Below are 27,014 nucleotides of genomic sequence, written 5' to 3' on the forward strand. Positions count from 1 at the left end.
AATGAAGTGCTGGGAAGAAGTGACAATGTTGAAAACACTATCCTTCATCTCAGTGGCACACACCTTACACCAGTGTCCCACCTCCTGGCTTTGACTACCTCACCAATAACACAACTTCAGTGAAACCAGCATTGTCCTATGTCTGCAGTGTTTATCATTCTCTTTAAAGTGTATTAAATTCAGTTTATAGGTTACCTAGGGAGGTGGTTGAGGCTCCATCCCTGGAGATACTCAAAGTGAGGCTTGACAGGGCTGTGGGCAACCTGATCTAGTTGAGGACATCCCTGCTGACTGCAGGGGGGGTCCAGACTGGATGGCCTTTGGAAGTCCCTTCCAACCCAGCCCATTCTGTGATTCTATGAAGCCTTTGTGCAGATTGGCATAGAATCATAGAATCAGTCAGGGTTGGAAGGGACCACAAGGATCATCTAGTTCCAACCCCCCTGCCATGGGCAGGGACACCTCACACTACATCAGGCTGGCCAGAGCCTCATCCAGTCTGGTCTTACACACCTTCAGGGATGGGGCCTCAACCACCTCCCTGGACAACCCATTCCAGGGCTTCACCACTCTCACGGTGAAGAACTTCTTCCTCACATCCAGCTCCATTTCCCCTGGTCCTATCACTACCTGATATCCTAAGAAGTCACTCCCCAGCCTTCTTGTAGGCCCCCTTCAGATACTGGAAGGCCAGTATCCTTCAGATACTGGAAGGCATCCTTTGGAGTTCTTGATAACCAGTACCTTTCCTCCTTTCTTCCTCCTCGGTGGTAGCATGTGCTGCATTTCTCAGTGCAGAAGGCCTGAAATTCTTGGGCAGGTCAGGTATGTTGGCATATATGTAGTCTGCTGCCTCTGAGTAAAGAAGATCCACAAAGCATTTAGTATGTTTTCACTGACCTCTACAAGAATCCTTTTTTTCTTTTTGTTTTGTTAAAAAATCTGATTAAACATACCTTTTTCAACTCCTGCTTTTTCAGTCTTCACAGACTAGGAAAGAGAGCCATTGACAATGAATGCAATTAGTCAGTGTTAAGATGTTTAACTAGAGACTGCTTTGTTTTACCTAAGAGCTTTAACTTCTTGTGTGTGCAGCTTCAAAATGAGAAAGAGCTAAAAGTGGAACCTGCTTCAGTGTGAGCACAGCAAGGGAGAAAGCAAGATGCTTTGTTTTCTGATCTCTTTTGTCAGAGTGATTCCAAATCACACAGGAAAGGACACCTCATCCCTGTTAATCAGTGACAAAGCCTGGGCACTGTGCCCCAGACTAGCTGGCTTCAAAGATTTGTGGAAAGTTCTACTTGGCTCTCTGGTTGTGCTTATCTCCCTGCAGATCTTGAGAGAGAGGGACAATGTCTTTAAGAATAGCACACCCCACCCCCCACATTCCCCCCCCCTTTTTTTTTTTTTGAGGCAATTTATGATATTCAATTACCACAGTGACACAGACTGATAATATTAAAGTCATGTTTCACTATAACCCCCCTCAGGCACTTGGCGAAAGCATGATGCGGTTGAGCTGGGCAGGTCACTTGAGGGACTGAACCTATTGTAGCTGCCTCCCTCTCTGGCTGAGGTGCTGGTGCTGGTTGTTGGCAGTGGCACTGATGCTTTTTTTTCTTGCCCTTTTTTTTTGACCTGAGATGTAGATGAGTGATGATAGGGATTGCTCCCCCACCTCCATAAATCAGCATATGGAGACAACCGAGCACGTGAACAGCAAAACATTTTGCCCTCTCTTGTATTTGAAGGACTGTCACTTTAGACAAAAGCTCGTGACCACTCACAGGACCCAGGTAGTTCCTCTTTCCCTGGTTGTTATGATGAGTGAGTAATTTGGTGCTAACCTTTATTATGTCTTCAGTTGTTTTCTCAACAGACTTCAGTTTCTTTAAAATTGCTTCTTCCTTAGTTGAGACTTCCATTTCCTCTCTTTCCAGAGCCTCAATCTCCTTCTCCAGCCTGCAATCACAATTCTCTCTTGATTTAATACCACGCAGAGGAGAGTGTTGCAAATTCAGTACGTTGTGAATATGGGCTTTAGTAGGGTTGGTTGTACTTACCCTGACAAATTTTGCTGCAATGAGATCAACTTACAACTTTGCATTCCTCAGGAAAGACTGTGAAATAGTATCATCAGCTTTTAGATTAAAAACTATCTAACTAAATAATTACCTGCCATAGATTCCATCAGAAGATACTAGTGGCTGAAATTAACTGATTTGTCAGGAAGCCATAAATAAAGAATATAGGGTCCCCCCCATGGCATTTCCTCAAATCTTAAGCAAAATTTCCCTTTTATATTGTCTAAAGGAATCACAGAATATTACAGGTTGGAAGGGACCTCCAGAGATCATCCAGTCCAACCCCTCTGCCACAGCAGGATCACCCAGGGTAGTCGGCACAGCAGTGCATCCAGCTGGGTTTTGAAAGTCTCCAGAGGAGACTCCACAGCCTCTCTGGGCAGCCTGCTCCAGCACCCTCACTGTAAAGAAGTTTCTCCTCATGTTGAGGTAAAACTTTCTGTGTTCAAGTTTGTATCCATTGTTCATTGTCTTATTACGGCGCACCACTGAAAAGAGCTTGATCCTCTCCACCTGACACCCACCCTTCAGATATTGATAGACATTGATCAGATTCCCTCTCTTCACAGGGGAGATACTCAAACCCCCTAATCATCCTTATGGCTCTCTGTTGGACTCTCTCCAGCAGATCCCTGTCCCTTTTGAACTGGGGAGCCCAAAACTGGACACAGTATTGCAGGGGTGGTCTCAGCAGGGCAGAGTAGAGGGGGAGAAGAACCTCCCAAGACCTGCTGGCCACACTTTTCTTGATGCACCCCAGGATCCCATTGGCTCTCTTGGCCACAAGGGCACATTGCTGTCCCATGCAGAATTTGCTGTCCACCAGCACTCCAAGGTCTTTCTCCATGGAGCTGCTTTCTGGCAGGGCAGGCCCTAACCTGTCCTGGTGCCTGCTGTTATTCCTCACCAGATGCAGGACCATCAGGTGCTAGTAGCAAGTACCTTTTACAATTGTTATTAGGGGAGGTTTACAACACCAGGAATCAATTTTTAAGCAGGATCCTTGGTTGTACCCAGGTCTAGCCAGTGAGAGCTTTGTTTTACCAAGTCTGAAAGCCTGCCCCTTCTGAATGCTAAATATCCAAACTCCAGATATTCTGTAAGACAGGAGGACATTCAGCATTTGACTTATCCCTGTCAGATTTTAGTACTGCAAACCAGAACTATCTTGCTACTTGAGACTTGGCTGATGGGCTATTCTCTTTGAAAACCTTCACTGCTGTGCTGAAGGGAGGTTGAAGCTCAGCAGTCAGAATTTCTTCTGGGTTTATGACTTTGGTTCTAAGCTTGTACATTATTTAAAAGGGATCACAGCTCCCTTCCTGCCCCTTCTAAAATTTGTGTTCAATCTATATTGTGTGGTTTCTTGCATGTTAAATACAATACAATGTTTAAGGCATCCTTTTTCCTAATTAGTCTTTATTTTCTTAGGGCTGTATTTGCTGAAACATTTCTAGACAGAAAGAGGTCTAGGATGAACATACCAGTACATATGTGAGAGAGGAAGAAAGCTATGCCCAGGTAAAGCACACCTCTGAGGTGAAGTATCTCAATCAAACTCTCTTCTCTGGTGACTAAGGTAGTGACTTAAGCACATGTTCCATATCTGTTTTATTTTTCTTCGTTCTTCTTCCCCCCCTTTCTTTCTACTCAACAGTGTTCCTTTCTACATAAGTATGTATTTGTTACATGTTAGATAGAAATTCTTATTAACCTTCACTTTCCATGAAGATCTAGAATCAAATCACAGGATGTTAGGGGTTAGAAGGGACCTCCAGAGATCATCAAGTCCAACCCCCCTGCCAGAGCAGGACCATAGAATCCAGCACAGGTTGCACAGGAACACATCCAGATGGGTCTTGAAAGTCTCCAGAGAAGGAGACTCCACAACCTCTCTGGGCAGCCTTTCCAGTGCTCTGTGACCCTCAAAGTGAAGAAGTTCTTCCTCATGTTGAGGTGGAACCTCCTGTGCTGTAGTTTCCATCCATTGCCCCTTGTCCTATCACAGGGCACAGGTGAGCAGAGCCTGTCCCCTCTCTGTCCCTTCCTTCCTGACCCCCAACCATCACATTTATAGACATTTCTTAAATCCCCTCCCTCAGACTTCTGCTTTCCAGACTGAACAAGCCCTAGAGCCTTTCCTCATAAGGAAGTGCTCCAGTCCCTTCATCATCCCAGTAGCCAAACCCATGAAAATCCCTGTGCTAAAAGGTGGAAATTCTGAGGGGGATGAATATTCCTGGAGGGCTATAAAAGGAAGTAATGCAATGAGCCTGTGTGTTCCTCCATGGCTTGCAGATTAGCATTTAATATATTGAAATAGTGCTTTTTTAGATAAGATGTGATTGCAATATTATCAAAATGCAATAATTGATCATGAAAAGCTGACAGAAGGATCATTAAGGGAGGAATCATTAACTTCCACTGTGGGTTTATGTGGTGGATTGAAGTTACCCCCCCCAACTAATTTGGAGAAACTACCCCCACAATAAAATTGCCAGCCCAGCTCAGTTTGGGATGGAAGCAAATGAAGCTCTATTGACAAGCAAGTTACAATCTAGAAACATGAAATGTAATGAATATGCACAAAATATACAATAAATGTGTAATATATATACAATTTGTAATCAACACAGAAACTCCTCAGACCCCCTCCCTGGGTGGATCCAGGGAACTGTTCACCTTCTCCCCCACTCTCTCCCTCCTTCCTGTTACTCACACAGTAGTCAAAACAGAGATCCCCTGGCAAGGCCATGGGAGAGAGAGAAGAAAGTTGCAAGCAGAAGCAATGGAAGAAGAAGAAGAAAAGAGAAAGAACTGTTTATGCCTCTTCTCTTTATTCCCCATTAGCCATCCAACGAATTCTATAGACCTTAGCATTATTTTCCTTTTACAGCCAATGGTAATTTGTTTTACTTTCAGTCTTTGCAGTCAGGGACTAGGCTAAAGTTCCCTCTTCAAACTGTAACAGTTTGTTTTAGTCTAGACTGTCAACACACCTAGAACAGAGGTGGAAGAAGCAGAAGAGGAAGAAGCCTGGAAAGGTATTCTAAAAAAAATATGGGATGAGCAGAGAGGAAGTGAAAACACAACCCCAAAACTACCAAAGATGCCAAACCTCCTATAGCTATCTGGGAGATCAAGAAAGGTATGATTTTAGTTCATATAGGCTCTCACACCACTACCAACACCCACTCCATGGGGTGATTAAGAGGACTGATTCAGTAGGTAGTGAGGCTAGGGAACAATTCTCATACCCATGTAATGGGAATTGCACCTAGGCCTTGGGGATTGCTTCTGCACTCACAATTGCATACAGACAAAGATTTTTATGGTTCATTTTCAGAGGAAATTGTGAGTGTGCACACAGGAATTTGTTGAAAGGGAAACTTTAAAGTTGCAATCAGTATAGTTCAAAGAAATCAAAGTCCTTTCCATTTCTTACAGATGAAAAGTTAGGCCAGGACCTTTTCTCTGCCTTTTAAGTCTTTAGAAAGTTCTAGATCAATGATAGTTGGTGTTTGGCTTGACATGGGCTAACAGCTGCACTGGCAATGACAAGAAACTCTTTCAGATGGTGCTGCTGTGTTCTGTAGAGAAATGGAAGTATGGCACAGCTACGGTGTCCAAGCAATTCTCTCAATGCTCGCTACTTGAGAGTGGAAATTAACTACTATGAAAGTGCTGGTGAAAGAAGAAACTTCAGAAAATGAGGCACTGAATTGGAGGTTTATCTGCCAAAGCAGCAGTTAGGAATTCTAGAGGGTGTACCTGACTGTTGTCAGCCACCAGCTGATCTGACTTGGCTTGGCACCACTGCCAAGATTGAAAACCAGATAGGAGGATACCACCCTGCAGAATACCAGACTGAGAGGAAAAGGCAGTTTAGCAAGTCCTCACATGTTTAGAGGTGAGTCAAATACTTCAGCAGCTCTGGAGTCCTTCTAGCCTTAGCCTTCCTTCCTATATCACATTACAAACAATCGAGTAAGCCTTTGGTAATGTGATGTTGTTTGTGCATTTTCGAGTGTGTTGTTTAGCAACTAATTCCATCAAGAATGAGTGCTCTTAGCTGAAGATTAAAGTCAAAAAGGGGACTGCTAATTCTACATTCAGCTTGTAGGCAGATCAAGGACATGCTTACTTGGCTCTCTGTAATTTCTAACATGTAAAGAGGGTGACTAGGATGCATAATGTAAATGCTGTTTTCCATCCCTAACTGGAACTTTCAGCTATTTGTTTGCAGGGTGGTCCGAGCCACTTGCTAGTCACTGGTTTGTTGTTGATACAAAGGATGGAACACTCCCTTGTATCAAAATAATGCTCAAATCTGAACTGATTGGCAGGCACACACTAGCTCTGTCTGACACCAGGGTAAAGAATGTTTCAAGACAGAGGTCCTATATGGATGATGGAAAGGCCCCATGCTGCTACTGTCAATAATCTGCCTCCACCTGTGATTGTCCTCTCGGCAGAAAGAAACAAAGATCAGTCTAAGGGTGTTCAAGAAGTCTTTAAAGTGACTCAGATATTTAATTTTTTTAACTGAAGATAAAACCCACCCAGAACAACCATCAGAGTGGACAAAAGCTCCCTGAATAAACAGGATCACAGGATGTTAGGGGTTGGAAGGGACCTCTGAAGATCATTGAGTCCAAACCCTCTGCCAGAGGAGGACCATAGAATCCAACACAGGCCTCACAGGAACACATCCAGACAGAGCTGGAAAGTCTCCAGAGAAGGAAACTTCACAACCTCTCTGGGCAGCCTTTCCAGTGCTCTGTGACCCTCACAGTGAAGAAGTTCCCTCTCATGTTGAGGTGGGACCTCCTGTGCTGTAGTTTATATCCACTGCCCCTTGTCCTATCACGGGTTTAATAGATGCTCAGGGGAAAGTGTTCTACTCAGCATCTCAAAAATATATCTTACTGCTACTGTGTGACATGGTCAGCTTAGCAATCTTTGATTTGCAGGGCAAAGACAAAGGTATGACCTCCCATATATGTGGTCAAGCCAGCTTTTGTTAGCTTGGGTAGTGTCTGTGGTATAGCAAAAGCACTGGAGGTACATATTTTGTACTTTCTACTGGACTTGATTAATTTGAATTCTGTATTGCTTGATTTTCTGTATTGCTGTTGGCAGGTTTGAAACTAGGCTGGATATGTCTAAGCCAAGTAATGATGTCTGGAGGGTAGTGTGGCTGTTTTTCCAGAGGAGTTGGAGGAAGTATAATTCATAGCAAAAGATGCTTGATTGGAACAAACCTGCTTATGAGGAGAGCCGGAGGCAGCTGAGGGCTCTTGAGCTTGGAGAGGAGGAGACTAAGGGATGACCTCATTCATGTTTATAACAATGTGCAGGGTGAGTGCCAAGAGGATGGAGCCAGGCTCTGCTGGGTGATGCCCAATGACAGCACAAGGGGCAGTGGTGGAAGCTAGGACATAGGAAGTTCCATGTGAACTTGTGGAAGAATTTTTTTCCCTGTGAGGTGACAGAACACTGGAACAGGCTGCCCAGCGGGGTTCTGGAGTCTCCTTTTCTGAAGGTATTCAAGACCAGCCTGGATGTGTTCCTGTGTGTCCTGCTCTAAGTGATCCTGCTCTGGCAGGGGGTTGGACTGGATGAGCTTTTGAAATCCTTTCCAGCCCCTAACATTCTGTGTAATTTGTAGTTCAGAGGGAAGTTCTCATACAACTCTGGACATGTTTTTCTGCCTCCACTCTCCATCTGTAAAATGCAATGTCCTTGCCTGTCTCCTGTGTTACTGTGAAGATAAAAGCTGCTAAAGCTGCTAAAGACTCAGTGTGTAGATTGTTTGGTTATGAGAGTAAGTATAGAAGCAATGAAGACATTTCTTTGGATAGCAAGGTCTTGCAAACCTATAAACTGCCTCTCTTACTTTAACAAAGTGAATGAAGTCCCCCACAGCCAATTCCTGGCCAAGCTGTCAGCCCTTGGCTTGGACAGCAGCACTCTGCACTGGGTTAAGAACTGGCTGGAGGGCTGAGCCCAGAGAGTGGTGGTGAATGGTGCCACATCCAGCTGGCAGCCAGTCCTAGTGGTGTCCCCCAGGGATCAGTGCTGGGCCCCATCCTGTTCAATATCTTTATTGATGATCTGGATGAGGGCATTGAGTCCATCATCAGTAAATTTGCAGCTGACACCAAGCTGGGGGCAGATAGGAGAGCTTTGCAGAGGGACCTTGCCAGGCTGAACAGATGGGCAGAGTCCAAGGGCATGAGATGTAACACATCTAAGTGCTGGGTTCTACACATTGGCCACAACAACCCCAAGCAGTGCTACAGGCTGGGGTCAGAGTGGCTGGAGAGCAGCCAAACAGAGAGGGACCTGGGGGTGCTGATTAACAGCCGCCTAAACATGAGCCAGCAGTGTGCCCAGGTTGCCAAAAAGGCCAATGGCATACTGGCCTGGATCAGGAATAGTGTGGCCAGCAGGAGCAGAGAGGTCATTCTGCACTGTACTCAGCAGTGGGTAGGCCACACCTTGAGTCCTGTGTCCAGTTCTGGGCCCCTCAGTTTAATAAAGATGTTGAGTTGCTGGAAGGTGTCCAGAGAAGGGCAACAAAGCTGGGAAGGGGTTTGGAGCACAGTCCTGTGAGGAGAGGCCAAGGGAGCTGGGGGTGTTTAGTCTGGAGAAGAGGAGGCTCAGAGGAGACCTTATTGCTGTCTACAACTAGAAGGGAGGTTGTGGGGAGGTGGTGGAGTCACCTCTCTCAGGAAGAGATTGAATGGGGCGCTTGGTGCCATGGTTTAGTTGATTGGATGGTGTTGGATGATGGGTTGGACTTAATGATCTTGAAGGTCTTTTGCAACCTAGTTTGTTCTATTCTGTTCTAAGTCCTCCTCATTCACAGTGGCTCAGGAGTGTCTTTGGCATTTCTTTACTGATTTTCCTTCCAAGGATGCATTACACTTGTGAAGTTGTTACTATGAGTGGAGACAGTGTGCCATTTGGTGTTATACTTTTTGTCAGCTGATCCTTTCAGTTTATGCTAATGACATTTGCAGAGGAATGAATCAGACAAGTAAATCTGAAGTATTTCACATGTGTGTTAAGTAGGAGGGATCATTTCAAAGAGGAAGCAATTTGGAGCTTCCCACGTGGTCACAGGCAGGAAAACTTCACTGGTAACACTGGTATCAACAACAAATGGCTGTGGAAATGTGTAGTTCACCATGCAAAAGAATCAATTGCCATGAGAAAGAAGTGTATATAAAAATAAGAAGATATTCACAGGTGTTGTTCAGCACTTGTAGTAAGGCAAATGCCCTCTCACATCCTTGGAAAAATAATAATAATGTTTTTAAAACCAGCAACTACAAACATTTACTGCAGCTTGGTTATTCCCCCCCCACTGCAGTGCCGATAGCTGCAGGTGAATGTGTTTATTTTCATCAGCATCTGAACTGCTGATTTATGGTCAGAATATCTGCCATCTACATGTACAAGCACTGCTTGTGCTTGCAGTTAACCAACTGCAGCTATGCAGGAGAAGAATTCATACCTAATATGCAGGTGTCTAAATAGAAACTAAACAACTAAGGTCAAACCCAACCCCTGCCAAACCACAGACTGCACTGCAAAACAGCACAGCGAAGCAAAACAACAAGACAGCACAGGTTGGGCTTGATGATCTCTGAGGTCTTTTCCAACCTTATTGATTCTATGAATTCTACACCTTTTTTTTTAAATTTAAATTACTAGTAATACATGTACACTGCCCTGGTTAGGCCACACCTTGAGTACTGTGTCCAGTTCTGGGCCCCTCAGTTTAGGAAGGAGGTTGACTTGCTGGAACGTGTCCAGAGAAGGGCAATGAAGTTGGTGAGGGGCTTGGAACACAAGCCCTATGAGGAGAGGCTGAGGGAGCTGGGATTGCTTAGCCTGGAGAAGAGGATGCTCAGGGGTGACCTTATTGCTCTCTACAACTACCTGGAGGGAGGTTGTAGACAGGTGGGGGCTGGTCTCTTCTCCCAGGCAGCCAGCACTAGAAGTCTCAGGCTGCACCAGGGGAGGTTTAGGCTGGATGTTAGGAGAAGTTCTACACAGAGAGAGTGATTGCCCATTGGAATGGGCTGCCCGGGGAGGTGGTGGAGTCACCATCATTGGAGGTGTTCAGGAGGAGACTTGATGGGGTGCTTGGTGCCATGGGTTAGTTGTTTAGGTGGTGTTGGATGGGTTGATGGGTTGGATGCGATGATCTTGAAGGTCTCTTCCAACCTGGTTTATTCTATGTATTCTAAGTTTGCAGATGGCACCAAGCTGAGTGGTGCTGTTCATACACCAGAGGGATCTGGACAGGCTGGAGAGGTAGCCCAGGTGAACCTCATGAGGTCCAACAAGAGCAAGTGCAGGGTTCTGCACCTGTGCTGGAACACCTGTGCTCTCAATACAGAGTTGGGGGATGAGGTGATAGAAAGCAGCCCTGAGGAAAAGGACTTGGCGATGCTGGTGGGTGAGAAGCTGGACAGGAGCAGGCAGTGTGAGCTTGCAGCCCAGAAGGCAAATCACATCCTGGGCTACACCCAAAGCAGCGTTGCCAGCAGATTCAGAGAGGTGATTCTGCCACTTTGCTCTGCTGAGAGCTCACCTGGAGTACTGTGTCCAGGTCTGGGAGCCCTCAGTATAAGAAGAACATGGACCTGATGGAGAGGGTCCAGAGGAGGCCACAAAAATGTTCAGGGGTTTGGAGCACCTCTGCTACGAGGACAGGCTGAGGGAGCTGGGGGTGTTCAGCCATTGTAGGAGCTTTGCTTGTCTTTCACACGGCTGTTGTCAAATGAATTGGCAACAGTGTAGATGTAGGTTATGTAGGCAGAATAAAAGCCTCCTTCCTCCAATATAGCCACAGACCAAATCCAGCTTAGACTTGGTTCTGAGGCTGAAAAAAAAAATAGCTTTAAAGGTCTTCCATCGCCAGATTTCTTGGGACATAAAGAAGATCATGGCTGAACCTCCATCTCTTACTCAAAGTCAGCAGGGCTTTGGAATATGAGTCTGTCCTTCCAGTAATTTCCAGTGGGCTGGTGGGGAGCTACTTGTGCAGTGCAACTTCTCTGTTGCTGCTGGGCCAGTCCTTCCCCACACGGCTCTGTTTTCTGGGCTCTGTTTTTTACTGTCACAGGGACCCTGCTTGCATCTATTCACAATCACAACCTGCTGGTGTATTTTTAGAGCCCACAGTCTACCTCTTAGCACTGCAACAAAGAATTCTGTGTGAAAAGGTGTCCTGTAGAAGACAGCATAATTACAAGACAAACTAGCACTAGGCTGCAGCCTGCCAGCCAAGAAAATTATCGTTTGTATTGAAGAGATGGAGTAAGGAGGTGGGAGGTAACAGGAGAAGGTAATCTTGGTGACAACTTGCCAAAAGTGTGTGTAGGAGGACAGTAGAGGAAGAGTATGCTGGAGGAAAATGCTGTTGAACTGAACTGGAGGAGGAAGCCTCAAAAAAGCAGGATGGAACTTGCCAGAATCTGAAGGAACAGTAACACTTCATCTGTTCTGGGGGTCATGATGGATAGTATCGGCCAGTATGCCTGGACCCAGGGAAGTAGCTGGGTGTGTACAGAGCCCACTGGTATTTGTGAAGGACTAACTGCAGCTAATGAGCTCCTAGAATCATGTTTGTAGTAAATAAAGGAGTTGTATGTGAGAATGGCTATGGAGCTTGATGCTAGCTAGCATTATGTGGTTGGGAGGCACTAGGCAATGAGATTTGTAGGCATATCTCTAGTAAGTAAAATGGACTTCTGAGACTGAATTGGTGACAAACCAGCAAGGAATACTAATGGGGCTAGACAGCTTACACTGCTCTGAACAGCTGTGTTAGGGTAGAGGGTGTGCTGGACCTGGTGAAACTGAGGAACTCCTAAAACTGTTTACTGTTACTTTGAAATTCTGCTTCAACAATTGCTCTGTCAGAGCAAACCCCATATACTCTGCATCTGTTGAGTACAGCATGAAAGGCATGTATGGAATTAGAGAAACAAATACTCTGCAAGTATTGTGCATTTTGATAATGTTCACTGTATGGAAGCTTGCGTTCTGCATTGGTTATTTCTAGCTGACTACAGAACAGAGCAAAGGCTGCTTCGCTTTGTGTATCAAATTCCTTATGATTAGTCCTTGCTGACCTTTTATTCCTTTGCAAAATAAGGTAGGGATATTAAGAAGGCCATGTTTTAACCCAGCAAGACAGATAGAGGTACCGCCCTACCTGAGAATATCTTGTTCCAGCTCACGAGTCCGTTGTTGGTCCTCCCAGTTCTGCTTCTGCATTTCTTCTTGCTCTTTTGGAGTGAGAGAGCTAAGGCCATCCAAGAGCCATTTTTCTCTCAAGGCCTTTTTCTGGTGTGGAAACAAACAGACAAGTTAGCACATTCTAAAAGTCAGGCTGTTCAGTCATTTCCTGCATTTGTCTTGATGCCATAGGTACATTCTTGTGCTGCATGAAAGAGAAATACTAAACCAAATTTGTCTCTTGAGGCTGACTTAAACCCAAAGTAGTTAAGAAAAAAGTCTCATTTTATTGGTCTGTCCAACAAGTACCTAGGAGGTGTCAGTTGCTACCTGCTGCATTAACTGTAACAAGAGAGACAGGGATCTGCTAGAGAGAGTCCAAGGGAGAGCCACGAGGATGATTAGGGGACTTGAGCATCTGCCCTATGAAGAAAGACTGAGAGCCCTGGGGCTCTTTAGTCTGGAGAAGAGAAAGCTGAGAGGGGATCTGATCAAATGTCTATCAATATCTGAGGAGTGGATGTCATGTGAAGGGGGCCGAGCTCTTTTGGATGGTGCACAATGGCAATAAGCCAAGGAACAATGGATACCAACGTGAACATAGAAGGTTTCACCTCAACATGAGGAGAAACTTCTTTTCAGTGAGGGTGACTGAGCACTGGAACAGGCTGCCCAGAGAGGTTATGGAGTCTCCTTCTCTGGACACATTCAAAAACTGCCTGGATGCATTCCTGTGCAGACTACCCTGCGTGATCCTGCTTTGGCAGGGGGGGTTGGACTTGATGATCTCTGGAGGTCCCTTCCAGCCTCTAATGTTCTGTGATTCTGTGATTAATAAGTGGATCCAGTGGTGTGTTTGTCCTCAACAAAGCCAAAGAGTTGCATCAAAGCATGCATCTTATAGGCTTGTGCAGAAGGCTCTGGTCAGAAATGTAGTAGTTTATTTCAATAGCCTTGGTGTCACAGGTCATGGCACTGCCTCGATTCTGGGAGGGGGTACTGAAAGTGAAAGGTTTCTGTCTTTAAGTCTATACTCACATTGTGAGCTTGTATTTCAACCGGTGAGGATGTGGGGGGTGAGAGCAGGACTAGAGAGAGGGAGTGTGGGTGGTTGATGTCTGGCTAGCATTCCAGCAGACCTGTTGTGTATTCAGAATCGCTGTTGTAGGGGTGATCTACGGCTTGCACGCTTAGAACTTGACCTTTTCATTACCTGTGGAATTCTTTCTGTACAGTAGTGCTTTATACAGGAGAGCATTGAGTGTGTATAGACAAGTGGATCTCTCAGCTGTGTTTGAATAGTTTGCAAAATGTGGCTGTGAGCACTGATTGCTTCCTACAGCTGCTTCACAATATGAAAGGTGGCATCTGAAAGTCAGGAGAGCTCTCAAAAATACCTGTGTGAATCAATCAATCACTGAGCAAAGCTCTTATTTGTAAGCTAGAGGCTGTAAACCATGCAAACTTTCTTGCCTTCTTTTTACACCCTTCAGTCTAGCTCAGGAATATAAATCCAGTTGCTGCCTTGCAAGAAGTGAGAGTTACAATTTCTTAACCTCTTTGAACCTGGGGAGGGAAAAAAAATACATATAGGGTTTTTAATTAGCTCAGCATTTCCTATGTGTGATTTAAATTCCTTGAGCTGTCCCCATGTTAGATTTTATTTCTTGCTTGTTTGTTGGTTTGTTTTGCTTGGGGGTTTTGGCTGATTTTTGTGTGTGTGTGTGTTATTTTGGTTTGGTTTTCCTGTAGAATTGTGTTCATTTTAGGATGTGGATGAAGGTGAAATTGGAATCTGACTACTGCTTTAAGGCAAATCTGTGCATGGCACTGGCTGAGAAAGCTATATTAACCTCCCTGCTGCTTGCTGTGCCTGGAATCCCAACCTGCATCCTGTCAGTCACTTAAACTGTTGCTTCCTACACTTTTTGTTTAATTTTGTGCTTTGCATAAGGTTATTAGTGAGGCCCAAGTGGTGAAGAAAGACGCATGTAGGACCTGACTGAAAATGCAGTTTCCCACTTGCTTGTCACATAGGTGAGGTGACAGAAGCTGTGGCTAAAGCAGGCTTGTTGGGAATCCTGTGGCACTCTATGGTATTGGTAGGGGGGGTGTTGTTTTGGTTTTTTTTTCATTTGTTTTATGGGGGTGTGGTTGGTGGTGATTCTGTTTGGGTTGGGTTTGGTGTTGGGTTGGGTTTGGGTTTGGTTTGGGGTTGCCGTTGTTGTTCACTTGGTGTTGTGTTTTCCACCTTTCACCCTGGAACACATGAGCAATGTTTACAGTTGCCTTAGCATCATGGGTCAGTATTCTGTCTCTCAACACCAGATCCAAGGAAATCTGGGGGGAAACAAGGGCTACTAAAGACTGATGTCCTGAGCTTTGACTCTGGCTGTAGATCACTTGGCAGCACTTCATGGTGTTTGTCCTAGGCTCAAGTGAAATAAATGCAGATTTCATTGGAATGGTTTTACCTGAGCCTGTAGGCGTGCGTAGTCTTGTGTTGGCACAACTCTTATTAGCCATGAAATACTGCTTTCCCAAGTTGGAGGGAACAGAGTTATTAATTCCCTTTCAATCAAGCTGTTCAGATTTTAATAAGCAGACCTCCTAGATGGGTGAGATTTTTTTCCCCTTTAGTCCTGGCTGGAGTTGAATTAGTCTAGCATCACTGGTTCCAAAACTAAGTCTGTTATTTCTTGGGAGAATTACAGCCAGGCTGGCACTGTAGATCTCAAACTGATAACACCCATTGTAATCAGCAAACCTTTCATGTATGTATAGGGTTAGGCCCAAGGAATTCCCTAAGTATAGGCATAAGACAATGGTGTTATTTTTGCCTTTTTCTGGAACACTTTGTGGGTGCTCCCAGCAAAATGCCATGTGATCTTGTTGATTTAATTAACTGCTTTTAAGAAAGTGACACACTGCACAGTTGGGAAACAGCCTTTGAGCCACAGTTTCAGGATTGCTCCACAGAGCCATCAGCACAAGCTGATGCAGGAGTGGCCTGCAGCTTTCCAAGGACAGCTGTGGGGCTGTTTGGGTTCTTTCTGCTAGCCATCATTTCCCCCTGGTATAAAGCAGCTCTTGCTCAGCACTAAGTTACAGAACTTAGGTGAAAGCATTTTTATTTTGTATTAGGCTCATTACATCAATGGAAGGGGACTCTCATATGTGATGTGGTAAGATGATGGGAATAGCCAGAGTGCTAGAAATCAATGGCTGTCCTTTGTACTTCATGGACACATCAGTAGTGCTGCAGCAGTGTTCACAGGACCACAGGATGTTAGAGGTTGGAAGGGACCTCCAGGGATCATCGAGTCCAACCCCCTTGTCAGACCAGGACCATAGAATCTAGCACAGGTCACACAGGAACACATCCAAATGGTCTTGAAAGCCTCCAGAGAAGGAGACTCCACAACCGCTCTGGGCAGCCTGTTCCAGTGCTCTGTGATCCTCACAGTGAAGAAGTTCCTCCTCATCTTGAGGTGGAACCTCCTATGCTGTAGTTCATATCCATTGCCCTTTGTCCTATCACAGGGTGCAACTGAGCAGGGCCTGTCCCCTCCCTCTTGACCCCAGCCCTCAGATATTGATAGACATGGGTCAGATCCCCTCTCAGTCTTCTCTCCCAACTAAACAGCACCAGGCCTCTCAACCTCTCCTCATTGTGCAGTGCTCCAGTCCCTTCAGCATCCTTGTAGCCCTCCCTTGGACTCTCTCCAGCAGATACCTGTTCCTCTTGAACTGGAGAGCCCAGAACTGGATGCAATATTCCAGGTGAGGTCTCACCAGGGCAGAGTAGAGGGGGCGGAGAACCTCCCTGGATCTGCTGGACACACTCCTCTGAATGCACCCCAGGATCCCATTGGCCTTCCTGGCCACAAGGGCACATTGCTGACCCATGCGGAACTTGTTGTCCTCCAGGACTCCCAGGTCCTTCTCCACAGGGCTGCTCTCCAGCAGATCACCTCCTAACCTGTACTGGTGCAGTTTATTCTTCCTTCCCAGCTGCAGGACTCTGCACTTAGCCTTGTTGAACCTCATCAGGTTCCTCTCTGCCCAGCTCTCAGTCTGTCTCTGAACAACTGCACATCTTCAGGTGTCTCAGCCAAGCCTCCCAGTTTGGTATTGTCAGCAAACTTGCTGAGCAGACTCTGTCTGTCCCCTCATCAGTGTCATTGATGAAGTTCTTGAACAGGACTGGACCCAGCACTGATCCCTGGTGGACTCCATTAGTCACAGCTCTCCAGCTGGACTTGGCACCATTGACCTTTGGACTCTATTTTGTAACCAGTTCCTAATCCCTCTCACTCTCTGTTCTTACATCCCACACATCCTGAGCTTGCTCACAAGGATGTTATGGGAGACAGTGTCAAAAGCCCTGCTAAGGTCAAGGTAGACTACATCCACTGCTCTCCCTGCATCTACGCATTCAGTTAGGGCATCACAGAAGGCTATCAGATTAGTCAAGCATGACTTCCCCTTGGTAAATCCATGCAAATTCTGTGAATCATACCCAGTGTGTGTGCTCCAGGTATAACTCCTCTGTCTTCCTTAACAGGGCTGGGCTAACACTGAAAGATTCATCCTTTGCTGGAGGGTAGAGGTGTTGTGAGTTTGGGGGTCTGGCTGTCCTGGAGGTATGGCAGTTTGCCTTATGGCCTGTTGAGGGAGGCATAAATCTTGTTCACAGAAGGTGTTGCTCACCACTGCCAACTCCTGGAATAAGCAGCAGTGTGGCCAGCACTTAGAGGGGAGCACTAACAGAGATCAGGTGTGTCAGAAGATAAAAATTTACCAAACTAAACTAGAAAAGCCCTTGGAAAGCACATCCTTTCTCATCTGCCTCTTTCTTGTAAGAAGTTAGCTTGGGGATAGCAAAGCAAGTCATTGGGAAGCTAGAGCTTCAACAAAAAAAACCCACCCAAACCCCTACAAAAGATAACAACAATGTTTTAATACACCTGCTGCTAAGGGTTATAAATAGGAATGAAGGACAAAATGAGGAACAGGACAGTGATGGTTAGCTAACAGGAACATTTGCATGACAGTGAGATTTACTAACTTGCCATAGTTTCCTAAGGGACAGTTATGTTGGTCATGGAGCTCTAGATTTTGCCATGCATGGGTGGTAGGAGTATAAATGAGTGAAATCAACCTGACTGGCTAGGGAAATCAGCCCACAATGAAAATTACTGAAGTAGAAAAACATTTTAGAAGTCACAATCTGCCTTAAAATGATTTCTGCACTAGATCCTTGTGTTGTTTGAGTCTATTGACACAGAATGGTCTGGGTTGGAAGGGACCTCCAAAGGTCATCCAGTCTGATCTCCCCACAGTCAGCAGGGACATCCCTAACTAGATCAGGCTGCCCAGGATGTCATTGAGCCTCACCTTGCATATCTCCAGGGAAGGAGCTTCAACCACCTCCCTGGACAACCTGTTCCAGTGTTCCACCACCCTCATGGTGCAGAACTTGTTCCTCACACCCAATCTAAATCTTCTCTTCTCTAGTTAGAAGCCATTGCCCCTCGTCCTGTCACAGCAAGCCTTTGTAAATAGCCTCTCTCCATACCTGAATTAGCCAGAAGCAAGAGCATTTGTTAAGGAGAAGGACATCAAGCAGAGGATATTTATATAGTAATATTGCATCTGATGTTAGGTCCCTGCCTTGGTACTCAGCTAGGCAAAGTAGTTTCTGTTTTTGGTGCTCCAAATAGCTAATGACATGTATGCATTTCTATGTTTAAATATATGTATGTATGTATGATGCTTGGTCCCTCTTTGCCAAGGGAATAATTTCCTCTGCAGATCCTTTAATCTGTATCTGTAGCTCTCTATGACAAACAACTGATTTTTCACTTCAAACCCTTTCTATGTGGTATCTGTTTTATTTGTTGTCATCGAACAGGCAAACAAATCACATTCTCTGTTCTCTTCCAAAGGAAAAGCATTCCAGTGGCATTTTTCTGGGAGTATTTTAGCTTCTGCAAAATTCCATAAAACATTCAGAAAAAAGTGCAGGGTGAGTGTCTGTGTGCTTCACTTTTTAGCTCTGTTTTGCTCCTTTAATGTTAGCTGAAGGCGTGTAGTAAGTCTGTGAGGAAACTGCTGCAGTACTCTGTACACAGCAGTAGTGAGGATTAGCTGGCTGGCTGGGACAGATCAGTTAATCCTTCTTAAAAGAAGGGCAAAAGAGTCATTCTGAATTTATGGACATGGAAACTTGGAACATAAATTGCAGCACTGCATGCAACCATGTGCTAAGATGTAGGAAGACAGTCCCACATTTGCTGCTCATTAATTTCAGGACTTGGAAAAGATATTCCATTCTCTTTTAGGCAAGATGTTAGTGACACAGATGGTCAGCCCCGTTCTTAAGGACTCAGCTAACAGCATAGGTGAATTTGGCATTGGCTTGTGTGGCCCAGTGAACTGATTAATTATAAATTATCTTTTATATTTTTTTTGGCTTGACACACTTGTTGAGGAGAAGGGATGAAATCCAGGACCAGGTGTCTATTTTGAAGAGCATTCCGATTTAAGTATCACAGTACATTAGAGGTTGGAAGGGACCTCCAGACATCATCTAGTCCAACCCTCCTGCCAAAGCAGGATCACCCAGGGTAGTCCACACAGGAATGCATCCAGGTGTGTTTTGAAAGTCTCCAGAAACAGAGACTCCACAACCCCTCTGGGCAGCCGGCTCCAGGGCTCTGTCACCTTCACTGTAAAGAAGTTTCTCCTCATGTTGAGGTAAAACCTTCTATGTTCAAGCTTGTATCCATTGTTCATTCTCTTACTACTGTGCACCACCCAAAAGGAGCTTGGCCCCCTCCACTTGACACCCACCCCTCAGCTATGAATAGGCATTGATCAGATCCTCTCTCAGCCTTTTCTTCTCCAGACTGAACAGCCCCAGGGCTCTGTCTCTCCTCACAGGGGAGATGCTCAAGCCACCTAATCATCCTCATGGCTCTCTGTTGGATTCTCTCCATCAGGTCTCTGTCTCTGCTGAACTGGACACAGTATTGCAGGTGTGGTCTCAGCAGGGCAGAGCAGAGTGGGAGAAGAACCTCCCTAGCCCTGCTGGCCACAATTTTCTTGATGCCCCCCAGTATGCTTCTCCCACATTTGCTTGACTTAGACACTCCACACTTCTGATACTAGATTCAACATACCTTTCTTGAAACTGTTTATCCAGTCCCATAATTAAAAGGGTATATAAAACACCAATGTTTTTCTCATTCCCTAAATGACATGCACTGTCAAATTACAATAGACATTTGAAGAATGGTGGTGCTGGCTAGAAAGTGCTGCAATTTCAAGTGTCTCCAGAGGTGGATCTTTTGGTTTGTTAGTAATTTGGACTTTGTAATCCTGAGATTACTAGGCCACATTTCAGGACATGTAGGTTTTGGTTTTTTAAAATTATTATTATTTTCAATAATATATACAAAGAAACTGCATTATTTCACTGAACAGTTGTTAAATAAGCTGACAAAAGGCTATAGTCAAATGAAAAGAGGCTGATTCCCCCCCCTCCCCCCCCTTGAAAAATAGTGTAATTAGGCCTCTGCACTCTATTACAAGTGAGCTTGCTGTAGTGGAATTCAGGAGTGAACACACCTAGTCTGAAATGCCAGGCTTAATTTTGAACTGTGAGTTATTCCTGGCCATGATCTCATTTTATGCCATGAAAGTGATCAAATAACATCAGCTCCTGAGTGTAATTCTTTTCAAAGGGTGATGCTTATTAAAGTCAAATGGAGTCCTGGCCAGATTCCAAAAAGCTGAGAAAATTTGACAGTAAAATACCTCACTTAAATGCATGAAGATTTGCAATCTGAATCCAAAGCCTTTATTTGTGCTGAAGGACTTGGGGCTATCCCCAGTTAAATGAATCAAGCACTGTACCTTTAAATGTTGGTGTTTCATTTTTTCCTCTTCCACTTTTAGACGTTTCTGTGTGATTTCTTCTTGCAGTTTTCTTTTGTCCTACAAATTAAGAGAACAATGAAACTATGTTTAGAGAAATTATTTGATGCATTAAAAATAAATAAATAAATAAAATAATTTTGTTAAGTCTTCAGTAGGGTGAAATTAATCCATGTAAAGGAAGTCTTGTTTAGAAGCTTCTGTGGCACACAGGCAGTCCATAATTCCCAGCAGCAGTTTGTGTGTCCTGTGCGGGTACGGTTTTCATTACTCCATCTCTGAAGTGTTGTTAAACACATTAATTTGGATCATCAGGATGATCCACATTAAAAACAATTTACTGTTGGGAAGGTCAGGGAAAGGAATAACATTTGAGCACAACTGCCCATGCAAAATGAGATTAGAAATAGGTCCTGACCAAAATTCCTAACACAGCCCACACATCACTGGGACAAGAAAAAGTCTGCACACAATCATAGAATTGTCAGGGTTGGAAGGGTCCTCAAGAATCATCCAGTTCCAAGCCCCCTGCCATAGGCAGGAACACCTCATAGTAGATCAGGTTCCTCAGAGCCACATCCAGCCAGGCCTTAAAAACCTCCAGGGGTGAGGCTTCCACCACCTCCTTGGGCAACCTGTTCCAGTGTCTCACCACCCTCATGGTGAAGAATTTCTTCCTAAAATCCAATCTGAATCTACCCATTTCTAGTTTTGCTCCATTTTTCCTAGTTCTATCACTACCTGATACCTTAAAAAGTCCCTCAGCAGCTTTCTTGTAGCCCCTTCAGATACTGGAAGGCCACAATAAGGCCTCCTCCAAGCCTTTTCTTCTCCTGACAGAACAATCTCAACTCTCTCAGCCTGTCTCCATCTACAGTGTGCAGCTATGATATATCACTACATTAAACAGGATGTTGGTGAATTCAGCACTGAGTTTATGCATCTTGTGGCTAATTGAAATAAACAGGAATAAGCAAAGAGAAATTTATTTCATTATTCAGGTAGTGGTAAAGATGATCCCAGAGAATTTCTGTTGTTACCTCTCAATCTGATGGGAAAAACCCAAAACATTGTGCAAAGGCTGTTTTCATAGCTGCTGAAGTTTAGAAGGAAAAAAGCCTCTAGCACTACTGATCTCTCATGGTGCCACTTTCACCTTTTTTGCTACAGATCATAGGAAATGGGTGACCAGCCTCTGGAGGCTGGCAGCACTTGAGCCTCTTTTGTCCTTGGAGAGCTGGTGTCATGTGGGGTATCCTTTGGCTTCTCCATAAGAAGCCAAAAATTGATTTAGTACTTTGTGTCCCCAGCAGCCAGTGGGAAAGAAATCATGCCAAAGGAATCTAGCTTTTACAAGCTGTATTAATAGACTATTCCATTGGCCAGCCTTAATGGTATAAAATCCTGTTACTGGACGTGGCAACTTTTGCACTTGTTTCCTGGCATGTTTTAGGGAGGTGAATGAAGTAATTGTTGTTCTGTATGGAAATGTTTGGGGGTTTGTTTAGTTCTTTGGGTTTTTTTTCAGTCTATTTTCAGATTGAAAGAGGAGTTAAGTCCCTCACAGACACAGGAAGAGCCCATCTGAAGAATCAGCTCTAAGTAAGGAGTGTAGACAGACAGTAAGGAAGTGCTTGATATAAGGCCCTTGATTTGTTCTCTGCTGTTATCCTAGGATCCAGTATTTGTGGTGTGCTTAGCTGAATCACTTCACTGTTACTAGAAATTAGAAGTAAGCAATGGGGCCACAGGCTATGTAGATTCTTTGTTGAAGGGATAGAAGGTAGAAGAAACAGCCCAGCCTTGTAGAGATCAAGGGTAGGACTAGAGGCTGGCCTAGCACAGCTGATACTCTGCTGGGATTTGATAGGTGAGTGAGGGTCAGTGATCTCTCTTTCAGTCTGTAAAGTGCAGTAGCCATCTCTGAACACTATCTGTACTTCACAATTTTTCCTTTATGGTCTCAGTCTGCTTCTTCAACACACCAAGCAGAGCAGGTAGAGATCTTGCCCCAAGATCCATGCTGCTTTCATCTCTGTAGCAGTTTGGTGTTTTGCCAATGCTCTTTAGTTAACAAAGTGACTGTTTTAGGACTGCTACTATATGGAATTCTTTTCTGTACTCTCCCTTTTTAGAGACTTTAACCAAGAGCTGCTATGTTGGATTTTACTCAGCCAGTCCTGATTTTGGTGACATCTGGTCTTTCACATTCACACCTCTTCTTAATTAGGAAACAATCCTGATCTCATTTTATAAATGGCCTTTAAATAACCCAGCATGAGAGGAGCAAAGGATGACAAGAACTTGTGTTTACAGATTGTTCCAATTCTTTAGGAAACTACTCTTCCTCTTTACTGAAAGTTCTGGGTAAGGTTCTTAGTTGGAGAATGAACTTTCACTTGGTTTATGCTGTTAAGAAATATTCCAAGTCAATTTAAACATTCTTTATGTATCAGTATGCATTAAGAGTTTGGGCAGTGTGAAATGAGAATTGCTACAGAGAAATACTATGCAGAAAGAAAAGTGTGAAGGCACGGTTAACTGCATTTTATAATAAGGAACCTATTCACTAATGAAACTTCTGGCTCTTTATTTTGTTAGAGGTATACATTTCTTTTGCACCCATTTTTTTTTCTCTCTTTAAGTTGTTTGGTTTTTTCCTACTAGTATCCTTTCGTGTTCTAGCACGTTTTAATTTCACTGGTTGGTAATAAGCATCCATTATACAATTATCCAGATTAAACAGGTTGAAATAGATTGCCTTTTATATACCTAGTCAAAGAAAGCTGAAAGTCTAATGCCAGAAGCTAAAATCAAGGAAGATGTATGAGGAACCTTTTTGAGTCTTGTGTTGCCAGAACAATCCTTGAAACCTGTTAGGACACTTCCTACAGTGTATTCTGCTATACTTTGTCTGCAAATCACCTCTTGCTGTACAGACTTTTGACTGTAGAGCTAATGGAATAAGTGTTTATTCTGAAGTGCCTAAGGGATCCATACTTCTACTAAACTTCCTACTGTGCCCCTGTAGCTAATCAGGTTGCTTGGAAGGAGTCCTCCAATCTTCTGACGCTCTTGTTAATGTGGGCAAGATGCACCTTCATCCCGTCCTCTCTGTTGTGCATCAGTGCAAGATGAAACTTGAGCCTTGGTCCTGATTTTCACTCCTGGTGAAAAAGTAGGAATCTTTCCTGACTTTTGAGGTTAGACAAAAGTTGTGTTCTAAACTGGATCTATCTGAAAGAAAGGGAAACATCTTAGGAGCAGTGTCTTGCTAGGTATCTTGTGTGCCACGCTGGTGTTCCACACTGTCATGAGTGCTGGTGTGCTTGGTCCCATGGCAGATGCCATGTACTGTCAAAGTCAATGAAACAGCTAATGTTTCAGCCAATGTATTTTTGTTTTCAGGTGATTTTTTCCAGAGGTAATGCTTGGCTTTTGAAGGGTCTTATCTGGACATGTGGACACTTTTTAGTCTGATAGCATGAGATGTGGAAATGTCACAATTCAAATCTTTAATTACAATTCAAATCTTCTACAATTTTTGTTGTCCTGTAGCATGGATGAGTTAAGAAGAACTAAGCCAAAGGTTCCTCTGTGACTGTTTTGTCTCAATGTCGATCCCAGCAAACACCAAAGCTTTTGTGTTTTAAGATGTGACAACCTCTCTAACAAAATGGATGCATTTGATTTTACTTGTGGCGCGCTGTACACGCCAGCAGTAGGTGGAAGCTAAGTAACAGAGAAAAAACAGAGAGTTGTGGGAGCACCACAACCTTTATAATAGGGTTTTTTGTTTTGCTTTGTTATACAGAGGAGATATGAGATGAATTTGGAAACCCTTAGCGGTTCTGTGAGGGCCAGAAGGGCTCTAAGCGAGCCAGGAGTCTGGCAACAGAAACAAGTCAGGTTTTAGTGCAAGGGCAGTTGTTTACTGCTCTGAGTGCCCCTTGCTGTCCTCTCTTAGATCCTTTCCAACATGCACAGCACTTGAAATTCCCAGGTGTGTTGCTCTGGGTAAGCACTGAGTAGCTTACAGTTGTAATCCTAGTGTGTTTTCTTAAATAACTTGTACTGCAGATTCTTAAACGTAGTGATAACTTCCCCTTATTTAGTCATCTCCATTTCTGCAGAGTACTATAACAAATACAGTGGTTCAATGAAACTCTCTCAGGTGATGGAAGTAGAGAGCATACAGCTTGTTTATGCAACAAGTGCAATAAATGAAGTCATGGCCAGAATCCAAATATGATTCCCTATATCCTGTAACACAACACACTGGAGGCTGTCACAGTTCTTTCTCAAAACCCTTCTCTAGCGTTCATCTGGAGGCAAAGAAGAAGCTAGAGGATGCTAACCCCTGTTATGTTCATAGAAGTCCTTATCAGGCAAGCGTGCTGCCCCACTCCTCATGCTGAATACAGATTCACAGACTATATTGGGTTGGAAGGGACCCTCAAAGGTCATCTTGTTGAACCCCTCTCCAGTCAGCAGGGACACTTCCAACTAGCTCAAGCTGCCCAGGACCACATTTAGTTTGATCTTGAACACCTCCAGGGATGGGGCCTAAACCCCATCCCTGGGCAGCCTGTTCCAGCATTTTACCACTCTCATTGCAAAGAATTTGCTCCTTATGTCCAACCTAAATCTACCCTGCTCCCATTTCAAAACATTGTCCTATTGGCACAGGCCCTTCTAAACAGTCCTTCCCCAGCCATCCTGTAGGCCCCCTTTAGATACTGAGGTATAGCTCTAAGGTCTCCCACACCAGGAAGTATAAAACATTGCCAGGCCCTGACTTTTCTCTGGAGCACCAAAGCGTGCCTTTTGAGATTGCACACCAGAGACAAAGTCCAGGTTATGGGTCTGACTCAAACACCATGACAGTTAAACAAACAAGCAAGCTCTGAAGCCTGTGGAACGTTTTGAATAACCCTGTTACAGGCTTGAGTCACGTCTCAAGCAGCCATGAGAAATGGGCCTGCTGGCTTTTTATCGAGCGTTATACTTAAACCCCAACCAAATTAAACTCAGCCTGGGCAGCTCCCATAGATTTCCAGTTATGCCTTCTCACACTTATTTTGGTTTCATTAAGTGCCCACCCTTTAGCCAGCAGTGCTTGCTTCACAAGCAACCTCTTATGCTAAGACTGAAAAATAGCTTTGCTTCCATTATTTGATTGTTAAGATTGCCTATGACAGTACATGACCCTTCTGCAGTTTCCCTTTCGTCCCAAAGGGCCAAAATTTATTTAATTCTTTTGTAACTGAATAGGTTTCAGTGGAGATAAATCAGAAGAGAATTTGGATTTGTCCATTATTGCTATCAGATTATATTCCTTTAAAAATATAGCTCAGTAATTCCTTTAAGAGACGCATCTTTGGAATCAGATTTCCCCTTAGAAGAGAAACTGAAAATGTTTTCTGATGTCTTCAAGTATAAACTTCAATCTTAAAAAATAAATAAATAAATTTTATTTTATTTTATTTATCTCATGTTATTCTTTTACTCTTTTTTTTTTTCCCCTCTCTGAAAATTGGACAGGTAAAGAATTTGCTTTACCCAAGCCTGTCATCTTTTTATGATAGATCATCGCTAATTCAGAGATTGGATTTAATTCCACAAAGCAAAAGGAAAAAAATCTTTCCTCTCTCAGTTTTTGTTGTGAAATAGGAGAATTGATTTGTTCTGGAATTCTCGAGCTGCCTTTTGACCTGCTGTCCTTCAGGCAAACATTCAGCTGTGATGACAGTGATCTGTATTTTAGACTGTCCAGTAGTGCACATAAACTTTCACTGCTTTGAATTTAATTTTCAGGTAAAATACAACCCCTAATAAAATCAGTACAGGCTACTTTCCTGACTTAAAGTGATAGTTTATGAATCAGAACAAAAAACAAGTAACAATTTGAAGCAGATGTAAGTCTCTTTCTGACCCAGACTAAATCATTACTCAGAAGACACACAGTAGCTCTTTAACACAATACCACTTGTAAGCATTTAAATTATTTTTATAGTGAGTTAAAACTGTCAGCACACTTACTGTTATGGCCTGGAATCTTTCTTTCAGCAATTCAGCTTCCTCCATTCTAGAAATCAAAAACAGACAAGTAGTGAAGGAAAACAGAAAGAGACCATAAGCAAAAAGCCTTCTAGTGGGGCTACAAAAAAAGCTGAGGTGATTTGATCCAATTCCAGAGCGGAGAGAAGGCAGAAATTTTGACTTGTCAGGAGAGTCTCAGAACAGATGAGCAGATCAGTCCAGACAGACACATGTAATGAGGGTGTGTAGAAGAGGCAGACGTGGAGAGTGCTGGCATGAGTTGACTGACAAGTTGGAACAGAGGAGCACAAGCCCTTTTCCTTCAGGAGCTGCCAACTCTTTGTTTTAATGTGCTCGGTTAGCGTGCCATTTCGTCTTTAACTCCTCAATGCCCAAATCTGAATCTCCCAGGACCCTGGCAGAAGTAAACTTGGATTGTGTTCCTATTTCTCTTTCTTTCTTTTGTGTATGCTTCTGGTTATAAAGAGGTTTTGGAAATGTTTTAAGCATTCCTATTGCTCATGAAACTTATTTCACCTGCGTGTTTTAACCTGTTGTGAGCATTGCAGATGACATGGGGGTTTTGTTGTTGTTTGTTTGTTTTTAATGGCAGTTTTAATTTAGTTTCCTAGATTGAATTCTTAGAGTAGCTGTATTGATAGTGGGAAGAACGTTTTGGAA

General features: G+C 43.9%; 1 protein-coding gene across 1 annotated transcript in view; it reads right to left on the reverse strand.

The window, feature by feature from the left end:
* PALMD (palmdelphin) overlaps nt 1–26,622 on the reverse strand; it is a 33,287-nt gene extending 6,665 nt beyond the window's left edge. The window contains exons 1-6 of the mRNA XM_009908067.2: nt 26,334–26,622; nt 20,271–20,351; nt 12,325–12,455; nt 1,848–1,962; nt 957–990; nt 745–855 (exon numbers count right to left, since the gene is read on the reverse strand). Coding sequence (XP_009906369.1) covers nt 745–855; nt 957–990; nt 1,848–1,962; nt 12,325–12,455; nt 20,271–20,351; nt 26,334–26,378 — 517 coding nt within the window. The 5' untranslated portion in view covers nt 26,379–26,622. The remainder of the gene's footprint in view (nt 1–744; nt 856–956; nt 991–1,847; nt 1,963–12,324; nt 12,456–20,270; nt 20,352–26,333) is intronic.
* Between the last annotated feature and the right edge of the window lie 392 nt (nt 26,623–27,014).

Source organism: Dryobates pubescens, chromosome 11 (genome assembly GCF_014839835.1).
Source record: "Dryobates pubescens isolate bDryPub1 chromosome 11, bDryPub1.pri, whole genome shotgun sequence".
Classification (NCBI taxonomy): domain Eukaryota; kingdom Metazoa; phylum Chordata; class Aves; order Piciformes; family Picidae; genus Dryobates; species Dryobates pubescens.